The following is a 13,614-nucleotide window of genomic DNA, read 5'->3' as shown; positions in this document are numbered from 1 at the left end:
CTGTAAGGACGTAAGTACGTAGGTTAGGCGAGGAGGCTCTGAAAGAATGGGTCGGTTCGGTACTGCAATATATGATACACGCTCTGAGGATGATATTTTTATAGCCTCTTACATTCCTAACTGATGATCGAGTGGGAGGATATACTACAAAGGACATTCCTTCCAGTGCCCCTCTTTTTTTCATTTACTCCAATTCCTTCCTTTGAGTCGACTTCATTCATATCGTGGAAACAAATTAATTCTATGTACATGTATGTACAATTGCATGTTTAATTATAACATGACAGCTAGTATTTTATCGATACTTGTATGTTAGATACTTGATTGATATAGACATCATATCTCCAATCCGATCGATCGATGACATAGATATACATATCTAGCTATTCAATCCGATTCCAAATTCCACCACATGTGCATGTCAATTAACTTGTGTATGTATCTATTCATGGGGCACGCTGTCTGGTAAGTACGAATGGCACATTCAAGCAGTCCTTTGATATCATATCAAATCCCAATTTACCGGTACTGATACTGATATCCCAACTTCATTCAGATTCATGAATTCAAGTCAAACCAATGCATCGAGTCAACTTCCAACAGCGAGGCCTGTTGGTCGCTGCTTTCGCTCTACCCAACAGGCAACATTTCGAGTTTACAGACGACTCATTATGGTCTAGTGCTGTCGAGCAATACGACATTCACACCGGCTCTTGTCTACATGCGGAATACGACCTTATCCCGCCTTATGCACGTCCGTTCTAGATTATTAGAAAAATGTCGAGCTTATCCTCTTTTTTGCATCGGCATATGCGCATGGGCCCCAAAGTTCTCCATTACCTCGATCTTTCGCGGAAAACTTGATTCCATGGGGGGCGCTCGAGCTGGGACTGGCTTAGCTTAATGTTGTAACGGCTCAATATGAACTGATATATACTAGCTAACAGAAGGGCGGTTATAACGTTAGGATCTTGGATTGAGTTTCAAATTTTGGGTATCATCCTTATTCTTTAGAAAAAAGAAAGAGTCTATATACAAATCGACAAGAAGCTTCAGGCACAAGAATTCAAATACAGGATCTTGGGTATTGTATTATGGGGGGTTAGAAATATATACGGGTGGAAATAGTTGGATCCGAAAACATAGCCTCCTCAACATCAATCCTACACTGACATGCATATCGCAGACCAGAAGCGTCACGACGTCCTAGCTGCATTGCCCACTTGCAACATCCAACTCCGTTATCTCCGACGGTTCCGTAAACACCTTCCATTTGCTTTCTGGGACCTCAACGAAGGCTTCCCTAAATCGTTCTTCCCTGTTGTCTGCATCCTCTACCTTTCTAATGAAGATACATTGAATAGAATCCGGATAACGGCGAGCACTACAAAAAGGGGGGGTTAGTGAAACTGCTATGAGTCGCGTGTCGATATTGTATTGATGAACACCGAAATTGTTGGCTCTTGGAAAATCCGGAGGAAACTTACAATTCAGCATAAGCCTCTGGGTCAGCTTGAGTGCTATCACCGATAGTAATGAACTTCTTTTTAGGATAGAATCTACGAAGTTTCTCTAGCTGTGTGACCTTATAATTTCCAAATATATCCTCATCACTAAGATTTTGAAATATGGATGGGATATCTGTGACCGTAAGATTCTTGGTGATTATTGGTCCCTTGGGGTAGGCCTCGAAGATGAACTTCCTAAGTGAAGGATAAAGCTGATATGGAGATCCTGTCAGGTAGAACCAAGCTGGATTACCAAGTTCGCCATCCAACTTCGAATAAAACTCTGGCATTCCATTGACGACTTCGTGGTCATCAACGAAAATGGCTTGCATATTCTTTTTCTTGTCTAGGACATGAGATACCTTTATAGTATCGTCAACGTCTACGCATAATATTAATTTGATTAGTAAACCGCTACGCATCATTATCATTCAATATAATTATATTGATATCATATACATATAGATACGTACCAGAGACGATTCCAAATCCACTCGGAGGGGACTGGAAGATAAGTGCTTCAAAAGATCTCCCCTTGAAAAACCCGGGCGCATACCCACTAATCGACCTCACGCTCGACGAACCACTACAGGCTCCAATCCCAGCACTTCGTTCAAGCAATCCCATCTTCGACGTTTCCCCCACACGCATACTAGCCGAACCGCAACCAGCAACATCAAGATCAACCGAAATCCCACCTCGAGGGATAGCGAAGAAAAGCTTAGATCTCTCAAGGACATTACTGACTTTATCCCCAATCTCGATCCCTAAAGCTTCAATAGCCGTTGTCACAGCCTTCGAAATTATCTTGGATTGGACTTGACGAATGTGAGTGAACATTCTAACGGAAGCTGTCCACTCACCGCCTTCGCCGGTTTGGAAGGCTGGAGCATCGAGAAGAAGGACTTCGTCGGTGACGAGTGGTGCGCCTCGAGGGAGGTTGTCGATTGGTTCCCTTGGTGGGACTGGGTTTGCGAAAACGGATGAAGTGATAGCTGTAATAGCTACAAATTGGATAAGACGCTGGGAATGCATATTGTGAACGTTGAAGAGGTTTGATATATGAAATATTCGACTGTCTAGCTCGATGTTTCTAAGTGGGCTGGAATTGTTTCGAGTTTCGACAGGAGGGGGGATAGTCGTGCTTATATATAAGTAATTATACTAATTTGTGGAGTACAGTGAATCACAAGGGAAGAAGCTCAGGGCTTCACCTTCAATACTTTTGTCGATTCGTTAGTAGTCTAATGCTGTGGGACAAGAGATCACGATCTTCCTTTTGTAGAAACAAAAGATCTTAGCGAGTAATGCTATAGCTCCGTGGACGCAGCAAAGAAAATGGAGGTGCAAAAAAAAAGGACGCAGGGAAATGACTAATATGAGAGACCCAAGTGGGAGGGTTTATATTACAGTGCGTCGCAAGGAGGAAAAACTCTTCGTAACCAAGATCTTGTCTATTCATGCGATTTATGAATCTACGCTTCACAAGAAGGTTCTGAGTAAGGGATATGGGCGAAGGTGCTTCTTAAGCTTCCGTCCCTAGTTTAAGCCCTGCAAGACACCTAGAAACATAATTGATAGTTGATAGGGGTAGCCCCTCCCCGTTTACTCCTAGGCCTCCCGAATTTTTAAAGGTGGATATATATGTCTAGGGGCCTGATAACATATCTGCGTCGAGGGGAAGCCGTTGGTTTGTTTTTGATATTTGTCGAAACCTGACATGGGATGAAAGTGGGAGCGCTGTTGGCCAATCGTTTCGCCATCCTTCCTTCCCCAGAGAACAGAATTAAAACCAATTGGCGGTCCCAGATTCGATTTTACGGAAATCAATTTAATCGGCCAGGGGATTTCACGAGGGAACAGATGAACGAAGAAGAAAAAGAAGTAAATAAATAACCTTAAGATCCCTGCGGAGACATATCCTCCTACCTACTTTGAACCTCACGAGGGCATTGCATTGAATAATTTCACGGGTCTTGGCGAATTGATGTATGGCTGTTTCTTCCAGAAACGAAAAAAACCTGGGGGTTTGATATGCAAAGCGAGTCGAACAAAACCTCAAACATGGCATCAGAATTAACTTATCCCGCGAAGATACCACAGCTCGGTTCGAAGAGCTCGCATTTTCTTACCTAAATTGCTATGTATGCGGAGAAGCTATCATCTCGTCCTGGTATAATATAAGTCGTTCTGAGCTCATATCTGTTTAAAACCGTTGGTTCTGTTGCCTGGCGTCGAATACAGCCACAGGTGCATGTTCGTCGTCGGATCGTCTGTTTGGCAGCCGGGTAGGGCTTGCTTGTGGAACCAACCCGTTGGCGGCGGCGAGAACACCGCCATGGCATCGTTACCCAACCACAACTTGCAATGTCGACTTACCAGACAAATATCCAAATTTTATTTTACGGTTTCCATCGGCGCATGTACCCCCAAAACTCATTTCTATAATCCCGATGCTTCCCGTCAATTGTTCCCGGTTGAGGTCTTTTTTTTTATTCATCAATATCATAATATAACATGTTTGCATAGCGTGCAAAGAAACACCAAGACCAAATGCCATAATCAAAGAAACGCAATCTAGGGAGGGACAGTACGATCCAATTAAAGTTTTTAGACATAACAAGCTTAAGATGTCAATGCGTGTCTTTCCCTGCCAAACTTCCAGGACCGTATTCTCTTAGGATCCTACAATGGACATGAGCTCCATTCATGAGCTTCGCCTTGGTAGTAGTTAAGCGAAAAGGCAACCTAGTTCAGTTTTGAATAACATTGATGTCGACATGAACATGGGACCGTCCACAACTTTCGAACATTGACGTTTCAAGTAGCTCCCGCGATCTAAGCTTAAAAATACTACCAGCCCAGGAAAAAAAGTCGGTCGGCGTATCCAATCAAGGCATGAATCTGAAGCATGAATTCCAAGAGGCTGTGTTTTGAGCGTTTTTTTTCTCTCTTTCTGTTGCATCACCTCTGCCTAAACACCAAGGCCCGGCGACCGATACGGGATCGGGAAGGTAAACAGCTTGATCGCAAGAAAGACAGAATTTAGAATTTAGAAATGCCGGTGATCAGGCACTACACATGGTTTCGTCTTAATATACCTATATAAACACTTAAAAAAATACATCGAGAGGTTCCTCAAGCACATAATTATTCTTTTAACTCGCTAGTAATTTACAACCAATGTATCGTGGTATCGATTCGCATGTGACCTATAGTGTTATAATTTCTAGTTATCTTTATTGATCCATTGTAGCATATGGATTTTGAATCCCAACGGCCAAACATATCATCGTAATATATATCGGCGTAACCAGCAGACAGAATTTCATAGGTAAGCGCAGGGTGGATATACCTTGCATATGTGGATATACCTTGCATATGTGGATATACCTTGCATATGTGGATATACCTTGCATATCTACAATATCCCAGTGAAAAATCTCAGAGGAAGTAATAATTCTGTTGACAAGTTATATGGGTACCCTAAGCATTGAAGGTCCCGGACATATATAGAAAATCATAAACACTCTCTCTGAAGTCCTGCAACATGCAGATTCACTAGGGTTCTCGATTCTTCAGCCTCAAGTGTTTCGAATATGTTAGCCCTTTTTTTTTTGGAACTACGCCTTCTAGCTAATTATCAACTCCAAGGATCCGGATAGAGCATCCCAAATAATTTGTAGTTATTTAAATTAAATATCGAATCGATAGCTCACGATAGTCTCATAGAGTTTAGAATTGAACCCCTTTGAGAAATGTAAAACCCATACATCATATGCCTGAAAACCCATCGCGAGATCGGCTGGGTCTTATAGCGAAGTAAATAGCATACAGGAACAAGAATTTTATGTTCTACTTCTCCAACCCGGACACCCAGTTTCGCTGCACAAGGGGAGTTTGGTTACGAGGCTGAGGGGAATCCAGTCTCGACACTAAACCAGCTTAGCTCAAGGGGAATCCCTCTTCGTGTTGTCCCCCAAAATCCAACACCAGCGCTCCCCTGCAACTCCCCTGCAACTGCCATTCCCGTGCCACCGCCCACCCTTGCGCAAACCATATTCGCGACCACCATCGTGAACCATCCCATCCCATCCATCACCCAAGCATCCCACAACCTTCGCTCGCGATGGCAGACCGGCTAACCCAACTCCAAGATGCCATCGACCAGGTAAACCTCTCTCCTTTCTCCTCCTCCTCCTGCTACCTTCTCAAGCCCCCAACCATACTAACATCTAAAAAAAAAAACAACCATAGCTAGCAACAATCTTCTACTGCGCCCTCCGCTACGTCGGCACCCACCACGACTTCATCCCCACCCACAACGAACCCAAAGTCCGCGACGAAACCCTCCAACCAGATCCCCCACACATCTTCCGTTCCTCGCAACAAGAACTAGCCCGTGATCTAGTACTCAAAACAAAACAAATAGAAGTCCTTATAGCTTCGTTACCGGGAATCGGTGTATCCGAAGATGATCAGAAGGAAAGATTGAAGGAGCTGGGGATGGAGTTGGAAAGGGCTGAGGAGGAGAGGTTGAAGTCTATCAGGGAGAAAGAACAGTTGTTAGTGGAGTTTGATGAAGTGGTTAGGAGTTTGAAGAGGGTTTAGATGGGGTGGATGGGAATTAATCCCAACTCTGGTGTTAAAAGACGTTCGTCCTTGGAAAATTATTGGGAGATATGAGATTTGGCGTCGGCCACCGCTTATTGGAAGTGGTGTAAGGACCCGTCGCTTCATTCATATGCATACTCCTCGCTCGAAATTTGGGTTATCCTTTCGTCAGGTCATCCTCACTAGAAGCCAAGATGGATTATTGACAAATAATCCAAGCAGCTTGTCGCAATACAGCCTCCACGGCCGGTTATCACCCCGCCGGTATCGCATCTAGCAGTCTTGCTTGTTGAAAACTTGCACAGCACTTCTCCAAAGCCCGAGAGTCCTAAATAACGCCAATATATCAAAACAGATATGAAGATAAATGGAACCATTTCACCACAAATATATTTGTTCAAACCACATTCCGAAGGGACGAGGTGTATAGCTATGACTAAAAGTCAACTACACCTATTCCATCTAAACACTCACCACTACTACTGCAGAATCAATAGCCAAAAGGCATACTATAATTGCGGTGACTTAAAGAATGCTAGTATACTACACTAGTAGCTACTATTTCTAAACCTTTTTCAACTAGTGCCTCTAACTCGCCACTTAGAAGGACTTCACAAACTGTAAATCCACGGAACTTAAAATCCCGCTATCTAGTCTACAGGCGGATGATAATGATATATATCTCTCAAAGTAAAAAGAAATGCAATTTTAAAAAACAGATGAATGTGGAAAGCAGGCCTATCGCAATGCAATGATGGTGGGAAAGAATGGCGAAATAAATAAGCTGGTAATAAAGAAAGAAAAAAAAAAGAAGGTAAAATGACCACCCGCTAAGAAAACTCCCATATAATAATGCTCAACCGAGAACGACCGAGAAAAATCGACAGCGGAGACAGAAACATGAAGAAGAAAAGAAATATGGTGGAAACGGAAACGGAAACGGAAATGGAAACAACAAATTGATGGGCTTGATAAGAGCAAAACTTTTTTTGGTGATATGATGCGCTTTCCGTTCACCACCTTCGATCCCTCCTACCATTAAACTCCGTTCATGTATGAGTTCATGCAACAGATTCAACAGAACTAAACGAAATAGATACCCTAGCGAGACGATGTAGAAGAAAAAATTCATGTATGCCGTCTCAAAACCATTCCCTCTGTTGAAAGTCGAGAAGGCAATTGAATAATATAAATAAAATTAAAAAAACGGAGAAAGGGGAAACCTGAGTCTGTCTACTACCTAAATAGCTCTCTCAGGTCATCAATCTTGTCCTGCGCTCTCTGCCTCTTACTCTTTCCTTGCGTCATACTGAGGTCTGCAATTCTTTGCTTCTTCTGTTGTAACGCCACAATCTTCTCTTCGAATGAATCTTCCATGATATAACGTGTGCACCAGACTTCTCTTTCTTGTCCTAAACGGTGCACACGATCGATAGCTTGTGCTTCGGCTGCAGGATTGAATTGTGGTTCCATAACGTAGACCCGTGATGCAGCCGTTAGGTTCAGGCCTACGCCGCCCGCACTAATGCTAACAAGGATAGCTTCGACGTCCGGATCCTCGCGAAACCTCGTGAGCGAGTCGGCACGCTGCGCTCGGTTCATCTTCCCATCAATTCGTGTCCATTTGATCCCGGCTCTTTCAAAGGCGAATTCGATGAGATCTAGATGCATTGTCCAACCAGAAAAGATCACACTAAAAGGCTGTTAGCATGATACCCTAGATAAGGTACGTTGATATAGGGACGAATTCTTACCTCTTAATCCTTCCCTTATCATCTCCCATGTTTCTGTTATCCATCAAATCATTGACCAAGTGTCTAATCTTCGTACTTGAGTTTCGGAACACCACCTTCCTCTTGATATTCTCATCTTTCTGCAAGCTCGGATCATCAGAGGCCTTCAATTCTCTCATTCCAATCCTGAGAGGTAGTCGGCAAAGAGGGCAATTGGTCCAGTCCCCCATATTCGCATACTCCAGTAGTGCCTCCAAATATTTCGGCCCACACTCTGTGCAGAAAAGATGAGGGCAAGTTGTGATATGGCCGAATGGCACGCTGGCATCCTGGTTTGTCGGAGTCCCATCCCTAGCAGTCGCGGTGCTAACTTTCTTCTGGCAGGTATAACATATGTCTTCGTCGGATTCCTTCATCAAGTTATAAATTTCAAATGCTTGCTTCTTGCCCATGGCGTGTGTTTCTTCGTCCGTCAGAGAATCGATATCAATCGCGTTGGAAGAAATCAATCCCGCTGTGTCTTCGTCGCCTAGAAGATCTCGAGACGCACAAATCATTCGTAGGCGAAGTATTGTTTGAAGGACGTGGACGTAAGCTTTCCCATTAAGATGCCCCTGCTTCGCGACCATATCAATTTTGTATCTCGATTGGCGGGAGGTTGCATCATATAATTCTTGTTCTTCACGACTAAACCTAAGCTGAAGTGTTCTATCATGTTTGGTGGGGAGGTCGATCCTGTCTTTCCGTCGCCGTAGAGCAATACTGTCAACCAGAACCCTGAGTTTGTCCATACTTGTGGGATCTCCAGACTAAATTCAACAGTTAGCGTACCCAATTTAAATCGAGACGGATTAAATTTTACCTTGAGTGGTGCAGATATATATTGGTTAAACTGCGATCGAACATCGAACGGGCTAACCCTCAAAAACTTGATCAGGGTGCCGAGATCATCAAGCCTATCTGCTCAATTGTCAGCCTCCGCGCGTAGCCCGAAGAATCAAAAATACCACATACTTTGAACCGGTGTCCCTGTAACCGCCCACCTTCTTGAGGCTTCCATGTTGCAAATCGCCTTGGATTGGACCGTATTTTGCTCCCGAATCGTATGCGCCTCTAAAAAACCAACTAGTTAGCCAAACCCCCACCCTACCAAAATTTTGGAGAGATCCTGTACCATCAAGAACTATCCGAAACCAATGGATCTTTTGTAAAACGCCCGTGTTATCCTTTTGCGCCTTTCCGAAGTCACTAGCGGCTAGCGCATAGGTCGTGATCACCATGTCATATTTCGCAAGTTCGTTGAGGTCGGAGAGCCGGTTGTTCCCGTGGTAGACATAGTAAGAGATCGCATCTGGCACTACGTGTGCCTTTATTTGATCCTCCCAGTTGACCAAGACTGAAAGCGGGCATATGAGCAAGGTTGATTTGGCATACATGACAGAAAGGTCATGGTCGCTGGTTGGGCTACCCTTTCGCCTCCTGCCAAACGCCGCAGCCTCCTGAAGAGTCGAAATAATTAACGATAGCACGGTGAGCTAAACCAACATTAGTTTTTTGAGTATTTTGGTATCTAGTCATACTCCGCGCTCCTTACCGTCTTTCCAAGTCCCATATCATCAGCCAAGATACCGCCCAGGCATGGTGTCGGCTTCGATCTCATCTGCTGCCCAGTGATAACGTTTTGATACATCCTCATACCACCAGGTGACATCTTCACGTTCCAGAACGAAGTCCCATCGCCCTGTTCATACGTCGTCTCACCTTCTTTCTTCAGCATGAAGTTAAGCCCTTGCTTTTGATGCGGCAACATTGCCGTTGTGATCCGTGGGTCCGCTTCAGTCTCTTCCAAAACTTGGACCTTCTCTAAAGAGTCCAATACAGCCGTGATCTCGTTTTTGACTTCCTCGGTCGTCCTTATCGAGTAAGTAGCCTTGCCTAGCCTAGCCCGGTCCGCTGCAGCCATGTAGGCATTACCATTCTGCTGTTGTTCCTCTGGGTACTGCGGATTTTTGTATGGGAACTTCGGATCTCTTTCAATCGGATCCTGAAGGAATAGATTATGTTGCCCTAACATATTTCCAACCTTTCTGGCATTCCCTTCGGTCCCGTATAATGTAATTGTCATCTCCTAAATCCTTTTATCAGCATCAAACCCTGTCTCGAGAAAAATATACCTCCCAAATCCACCTACCACAGTCTGAGAAGTCGGTTGTCCAGCTACTTCAAAGCCTTTGTATCTCGGTAAAATGATTGCTTGGGTCCTATCAACCAGTCCTAGATCCATCAAAGAAGCCATCGCTTTGGCATTTGCGCCTCTCAATGTCCCCACATTTCTTCCCGAAGCAGTCGTCAAATTAACCACCCAGGAAGTCCGTGGCTCTCCTCTAGTCAAGGATACAGGAATCTTCGGCCACATTCGCCCAAAGCTTAAAGGATCCAGATTCGGCGGTGGGTCCGGAATGACAGCGATTGAAGCTTGTACTTTCATAATCATACCATAGCACACGATTGGTGCTATAGACTTTGTCCCACTGTAGATTAGATCGTCTTCATCTTCGTCTGTAAACCCGAGTCTTAGTTATCAATATTCAAAGAATATGTAAAACGTCTTTCGACCTGTTAAAAAAGGGGGGTAAGATCATATGGGACGGCATACCATTCGTCAAATCCACTATAGAAGAAGTCCGAACCTGCGTCGACTGTCCCGATGAAAACCTGCTGTTTAAAAACTGTATCTCCGGCGTTGGTGACCTTTTCTTCTTCGTCGCTCGAGCCTCCGCTCCAGTTTTAAACCCATCTTCAATACTCGGCAAAGTCAACTTCCCAGATCCTTTCCCCCCCGCAAACCCTCCACTCGCACTCTGACTCCTCCCATGCCCACTCCCTCCGCTGCCACTTCCATCTCCTCCATATCCCGGCTGTTGCTGTTGCTGTTGTTGCTGTTGCTGTTGCTGCTGTTGTTGCTGCTGCTGCTGCTGCTGTACAGATTGCCTCGGAAACGGACTGCTATGTCGACTTCCGTACGGCGTGCTAGAAGCACGATCTACCACTCCATGTAAATTTAGCAGCATATTAGCAGCTCTTGTACCCATCGAATCCTGTAGCTGCAAGGGGGGTAGTTGCACAGTCCCCTGTCGATTTGCCGTCGGTAACCCGCTGTTCACCCCTGCATTAACCCCTGGGGCCCCACTGCTGCTGCTGCTGCCACTGCTGCCGCTTCCACCACCACCACCACCACTACTACTCGCTTGTGCAGCTAACCGAACAGCTTTTGGATTCAATAGTAACTCGGCAGTAGTCGGATACCTAGGTTTTGAAGATGAATGTTGTTGAATATGTTGGTGTTGATGATATTGATGTTGGTTGTATTGTTGTTGTTGATGATGGTGGTGAAGCTGGTTATTAATATTATGATGAGTATGGTTGTGATGGTGGTGGTGTGGATGACGTTGATGATGATGGAGGGGAGCATATAAATGTTCATCTTCGAGTCTTGGTCTCTTGGTTGTCGGTTCAAGAGGGACCGGGTCCTGTCTGTTATGTTTTGACATTATTGTAGGATTTTGTGAAGATGTATGTATATGTTCTAGTGTCTGACTGTATGTATGTATGTGGATGAAAAAGTTTGGGAGTAGATGTCAGAGTCGTGATGTTGATGATGACGAAGGTGGGGGAGGAGGGTGAAGATGGTGAAGAGGAAGAGAAGGAAAAGAAGGAAAAGAAAATAGAAGCGGGAGGTTGTTGACGTTAGTTGTCATACGGTCATATAAAAATCCTCGGAATTTTTGGTTTGTTGGAGGGTTTGTGTCGCAGCAAATGTGAGTTGAAATCGAAGCCGTTTTGTGGTTGCCGTTGCCGTTGTCGTTGTGGTGGATGGGGTGGTTGTTGCCCGGGGTTAAGGTTTCGTCGTTACTCGGTACCAGATGCTGTTGCGGTGCAGTGGATGATATTGGTGGTTCGAGTGCAAGTTCGAGATCGAGACTGTGATATGAAAAGATTGGACAGAACTTCTCTGAGAATTTCTTTCTTCCTTTTTCTCTTCTTTTCTTTTCTTCTTTCTCTTCCTTAATATGTACATACATGTAATATTAGTTATAAGAAAAGAAGAAGCCGAAAGAAAGAAAAAGAAGAGAAGAATAACAAGATAGAAAAGACAGACCGGAGAAATAAGACGAAGAGGGAGCAGCGGGAGAGAAAGAAAAAATAAAATAAAACAAAAAGGAACAGATGAGCTGCAGTCTACTAACAGTAATAGTATAGCAGTAATTAATCGCAAAGGCCGGCTGTAACCAAATAGTAGCAATAGACAAAAAAGAAATCGTGCAGCTCTTCAGTTGATGCGAAATGTACTTTCGGGTGCCTTTGCCTCGGATTGAACTGCTTCTTTCGGGAGCATGAAGTTATTTTTTTTCTCTCTCTCTTTCTCACTTGTTCATTTTTCTGAACGAGTTAGAACGTTCACAATGGAAGAGAGCCTATAGTAGTTAACTCGATGTTAGCATGATATTCTGAACTTAACTTTTAGTTTTGTATTATCGAGTTTAGATCAAATAAGTTACCAGATGATAATATTTAATAAACGATAACAAGATGTAATAAACGGATATTATGCATGTCGAGAAGAGATAAAATAAAAAAATAAAAAGATAAAGAGAAATCGAAAGAGAGAAGGAAACAATAGAGGAAAGAGAAGACTTGATACTTCTAGATCCTTTTTTTTTCAACTTACCCGCAATTGGTAGTGCAATGGAAATATAATAGATTATATTAGAGACCACCACTGCTGTCATCGACGATTTTGATCCAAGATCTGTATTTAATAACCAATCCGGTATTAAAACAGAGAACACCTGCGCCCCCCCGGAAAAAGTATATCCTTCTGATAATTTTCGTTATTTTTGTTTATAATCGAAGGAGGGGGGTTGAATCTTGAAACTTTAATATCCCTGGCCTGGGTCGGGTTCCGAATCGAGCTTAAACTATCGTCGTTAAAGCTTCTTCTCTGATGGAGCTGCTTTCGAGTCAGGAAAATTATATTGCCAACCCGTGTTGTCCGAATGTTGGATAAATTAATTGGCGAAGGGAAAGAAAGAAAAAATTAATCGAATGCGGTTTTTCGAGTACTTTGATACCAGTTCCGGTAATTAAAGAAAAAAGTCGGTAAGAAAAGGATAAAAATTAATAGAAATGATAATAATAATAATAGTAGTAGAGATGGGATAGCCGGTGAGTGAAAGCTTATGAGACCGAGAAAGAAAAAAAAGCCCCGAGGCAGAACGTCTATTAATTCTCACGAGAATCCTTCTGGAAGGGGCGCAAGTCAACCGTGTAAGTTTTCCTCTTTCCAAGAAGCTCCAAAAAAATCAACCGTAACCTCGGTGGCCGTCGTTTAGTATAGTATAGTATAATATAGTAGGAATAGTATATTATACTAGCAAGTAATTAGTAGTTGGTAATATACTTAGTATACCTGTAATGTAATGTAATGTAATGTAAGGGAAAGGGAAAAAAGAGGTCGAAATATTCCAACGGCATAAACTAGAAGTCTACGCCACTCGCCAACCTCCGCTCACGCTAGCTGACATAAATCCCGAACAATATCAAAAAAAGTATGAAGTAGCGACGAAGAGTGGGAAAGGGGTATATAAAAGAAGCGGAGCTTTATGTATGTTATATGTAAGTAAGTAAAGTTAAGTTAAGTAAGTTAAGTTAAGTTAAGTAAGTATGTACAGAGAAAAGAACTGTCCACGAGGTTTGAT

At 43.4% G+C, this 13,614-nt stretch overlaps 3 protein-coding genes across 3 annotated transcripts; 1 reads left to right on the top strand and 2 right to left on the bottom strand.

The window, feature by feature from the left end:
• Window positions 1-1,206: 1,206 nt before the first annotated feature.
• Window positions 1,207-2,543, bottom strand: AOL_s00210g16 (uncharacterized protein; the record flags this gene model as incomplete). Its single annotated transcript, XM_011128818.1, has 3 exons — window positions 1,207-1,384; window positions 1,488-1,890; window positions 1,982-2,543. 3 exons carry the CDS (start codon window positions 2,541-2,543, stop codon window positions 1,207-1,209), a joined length of 1,143 nt encoding a protein of 380 aa, XP_011127120.1.
• A 3,094-nt stretch (window positions 2,544-5,637) lies between these two features.
• AOL_s00210g15 (uncharacterized protein) lies at window positions 5,638-6,119 on the top strand (the record flags this gene model as incomplete). Its single annotated transcript, XM_011128817.1, has 2 exons — window positions 5,638-5,679; window positions 5,766-6,119. 2 exons carry the CDS (start codon window positions 5,638-5,640, stop codon window positions 6,117-6,119), a joined length of 396 nt encoding a protein of 131 aa, XP_011127119.1.
• Window positions 6,120-7,358: 1,239 nt separating this feature from the next.
• On the bottom strand, window positions 7,359-11,406 carry AOL_s00210g14 (uncharacterized protein; the record flags this gene model as incomplete). The annotated part of the gene is made up of 8 exons (XM_011128816.1): window positions 7,359-7,815; window positions 7,877-8,664; window positions 8,718-8,815; window positions 8,870-8,968; window positions 9,030-9,390; window positions 9,450-9,983; window positions 10,047-10,414; window positions 10,512-11,406. 8 exons carry the CDS (start codon window positions 11,404-11,406, stop codon window positions 7,359-7,361), a joined length of 3,600 nt encoding a protein of 1,199 aa, XP_011127118.1.
• Between the last annotated feature and the right edge of the window lie 2,208 nt (window positions 11,407-13,614).

This window comes from Orbilia oligospora (genome assembly GCF_000225545.1).
Source record: "Orbilia oligospora ATCC 24927 unplaced genomic scaffold scaffold00210, whole genome shotgun sequence".
Classification (NCBI taxonomy): domain Eukaryota; kingdom Fungi; phylum Ascomycota; class Orbiliomycetes; order Orbiliales; family Orbiliaceae; genus Orbilia; species Orbilia oligospora.
This window is presented reverse-complemented; position numbering and strand designations above follow the sequence as displayed.